The sequence below is a fragment of the Zerene cesonia genome, chromosome 4, assembly GCF_012273895.1.
Source record: "Zerene cesonia ecotype Mississippi chromosome 4, Zerene_cesonia_1.1, whole genome shotgun sequence".
Classification (NCBI taxonomy): domain Eukaryota; kingdom Metazoa; phylum Arthropoda; class Insecta; order Lepidoptera; family Pieridae; genus Zerene; species Zerene cesonia.
In genome coordinates, this window is record NC_052105.1 from 5,567,674 (window position 1) to 5,570,234 (window position 2,561).

General features: G+C 38.1%; 1 protein-coding gene across 1 annotated transcript in view; it reads right to left on the reverse strand.

Annotated features, from left to right (window-relative positions):
• Window positions 1-747: 747 nt before the first annotated feature.
• LOC119839800 overlaps window positions 748-2,561 on the reverse strand; it is a 10,651-nt gene continuing 8,837 nt past the window's right edge. The window contains exons 17-20 of the mRNA XM_038366240.1: window positions 2,441-2,556; window positions 1,986-2,119; window positions 1,413-1,455; window positions 748-919 (exon numbers count right to left, since the gene is read on the reverse strand). Of these exons, the coding sequence (XP_038222168.1) occupies window positions 772-919; window positions 1,413-1,455; window positions 1,986-2,119; window positions 2,441-2,556 (441 nt within the window). The 3' untranslated portion in view covers window positions 748-771. The remainder of the gene's footprint in view (window positions 920-1,412; window positions 1,456-1,985; window positions 2,120-2,440; window positions 2,557-2,561) is intronic.

A 2,561-nucleotide genomic window follows, 5' to 3' on the forward strand; every position in this document is an offset into this window, starting at 1 on the left:
ACTGTAGAAATTACAAATTAAAGATACGTCATACATAGAGGTACATACAATGTCAAGTATCTCTGTGAAACGTCACTTCATTTCTTGACGTCTGCGGTCTGACAACACAGATTAAGAACTAGTTTAATACCATTGTTCAATACTCTGACAAAGGTAAAGGTAGTATTTTCGCTAGTGTTGCTATAAGTAATTGCAGACTACGATATCTATCTATAGCTTATTCCCTCTAAGTTCTATCAATGTAGATAGGTACGTACATTCTTACTACATATCTACTATATAAAAATAAGTCGGGTTTTCCTTCCTGACGCTATAACTCCAGAACGCACGAACCGATTTCCACGGTTTTGCATTCGTTGGAAAGGTCTTGGGCGTCGTGAGGTTTATAGCAAAGAAAATTCCGGAAAAATTTCAACAGAAAAGCGGGAAAAACGAAGCCATCTGGTGGCGAAACGGAGTTCGCCGAGTTTGCTAGTTTAGAATAAAAATATTAATTAAACAAAGTCCTCCGCCGCGTCTGTCCGTCCGTTTTTGATTCACTCAAAAAGTGTAGTTCTTGAGGGAGATGTAAGTATATTTGTGCGGCAAGTGAGTTTGACTCAATATCAAGCTTCTTAGAAAAATATCATCCTTGTAATTTACATACATACGTACATTCTTACAATCTTTAGAGTTTCGCGTTTATTATATTATTAGGAAAGGCTTAAATATAGAATGTTTAAATAAAAGAAAAATGTTTTCTAATTGGACTATAAATTTATTAATTTAACATCAAGTGGCACAATTAATAAGTATATTCCGTATCTCAGTGTTGAGTGCCCGCAGAGCTTGTTCATCGGTTTGTTCGTTCGCGACGAGTTGTTCGCGTTGTGACATCAAGTCTTTGAGGCGAGTATTCATAGGATTTATTGGCGCTTTTCTGAAATAAAATACATTTTGACGTGACAACGTCTTAAATTAGGTTGCGGCTCGGAGACACTCATGAAAAAGTGTAACGCCCGGTAACGTTACGATGAGTCACCGAACTATGATCGGTCCGCCGCGCGCGCAGCACTAGAGAATTAGGCGCATTGAATCGGCGCGTGCTTGTGTCTCTGTCTCTGTCTTTTTAGTAAACAAAATATATTTTCTATAGTTAAAATTTGTGCAATTCTTATTTTCATTCAATTCCTTGTTCCTATTGTGCAATTTAATAATATTCATATCAATAAATATTCTACCGAGAAAAAGACGTTGTCACGTAAAATCTTCGCCCGTAAAACCGACTTTACAGGCAACCATTTTTTTTTAAATTAAAAACACTTTGTATGTCCTTATTTCACAAAATATGTCCATATTTCACAGAAACTAATCCTAGTTACTTGAGTAAAAATACATATATTTATGTCAGCTCTATGTTTAAAATAACTTACATTAAATCGTCGTAAATCTCCATCCCTTCAGGACCGGACGTACCTAAAGATCAAAATACAAAATCATAATGTCACTTATACATGTACATTATATACACGATAAACCAGTCGCTGGTTCATATTCGAAATTCAGAAATTCAGCAAAAAACAGAATAATTAAAAAATATATATATTTTATAAATGAACTAGATGGGCTTCGCAAGGGTTAACCCGAGATAAAAAAAAATGGCTACGCTTTATTAATTTAGTTGAACCTGAAACTATATTTTGTTATGTGGGAGTCAAGCACGCTTCGGGCTGAATTGGGCCAGATTGTACCGGGGAAATACACACCCACGGAAAACCGGCGTGAATAGAAGCATGCTATTGTGTTTCGTACGGTGAGTGGGGGGGAGGGGGGGGGGAAGCCCGTTTCCTCAATCCTTTCCATATCCCTTCCCCATAAAAACGGGCAGCGCATTCGCAGAGGCTCTATCTCTGCGAATGTGCACGGACGGTGGTGATCGCTTACCCTCAGGCGAACCACCAGCTCAGTTTTCCGCTATGACATTAAAAAAAAGAATTGATTCATACTTATAAGCGATCGTGACTCCATCGCCGGGGAATTGGCTAGAATGTCCACGTAAAAATCATCTTTGAGTTTATTTATGTCGACTTCGTTCTTGTCATCCATTACAATCTCTTCTTGATCTTCGATGGGATCCAACCTGAAAAAACCAAGAAATAAAATAAAAAACATGGTGGGCCTTTTAAATTCATACTTTGAATTACTTTTTTTTTTAATTGACAGTTAGTGGACAAATACGACTAATATAATTTGCTAATGGCTGGTGTTTGATTGCTTGTAGAACACGGCATTAAAAATAAATAATGTGATAATCAGCGTTTTCTTTTCTAGTTCAAAACACTATATTTTTTCTTTGCGCAAACTACTATCGTTCCTTTTTTTTCTCTTTTTTCCTCATGATTTATGTCACCAACCAGTTTACTTTTTTTTTCTTAAAATATCGATATATAATCTGTGTTACCCGTCAGCCAGTTGCCGCCGCTGGTCCCTCAGCGTGTGCAGCAGCTGCCGGCGCGCAGCCAGCTTGGCGCGGTGCAGCTCACGCACGGCGCGCCCCCACTGCTCTTTGAAGAACGCCTTCG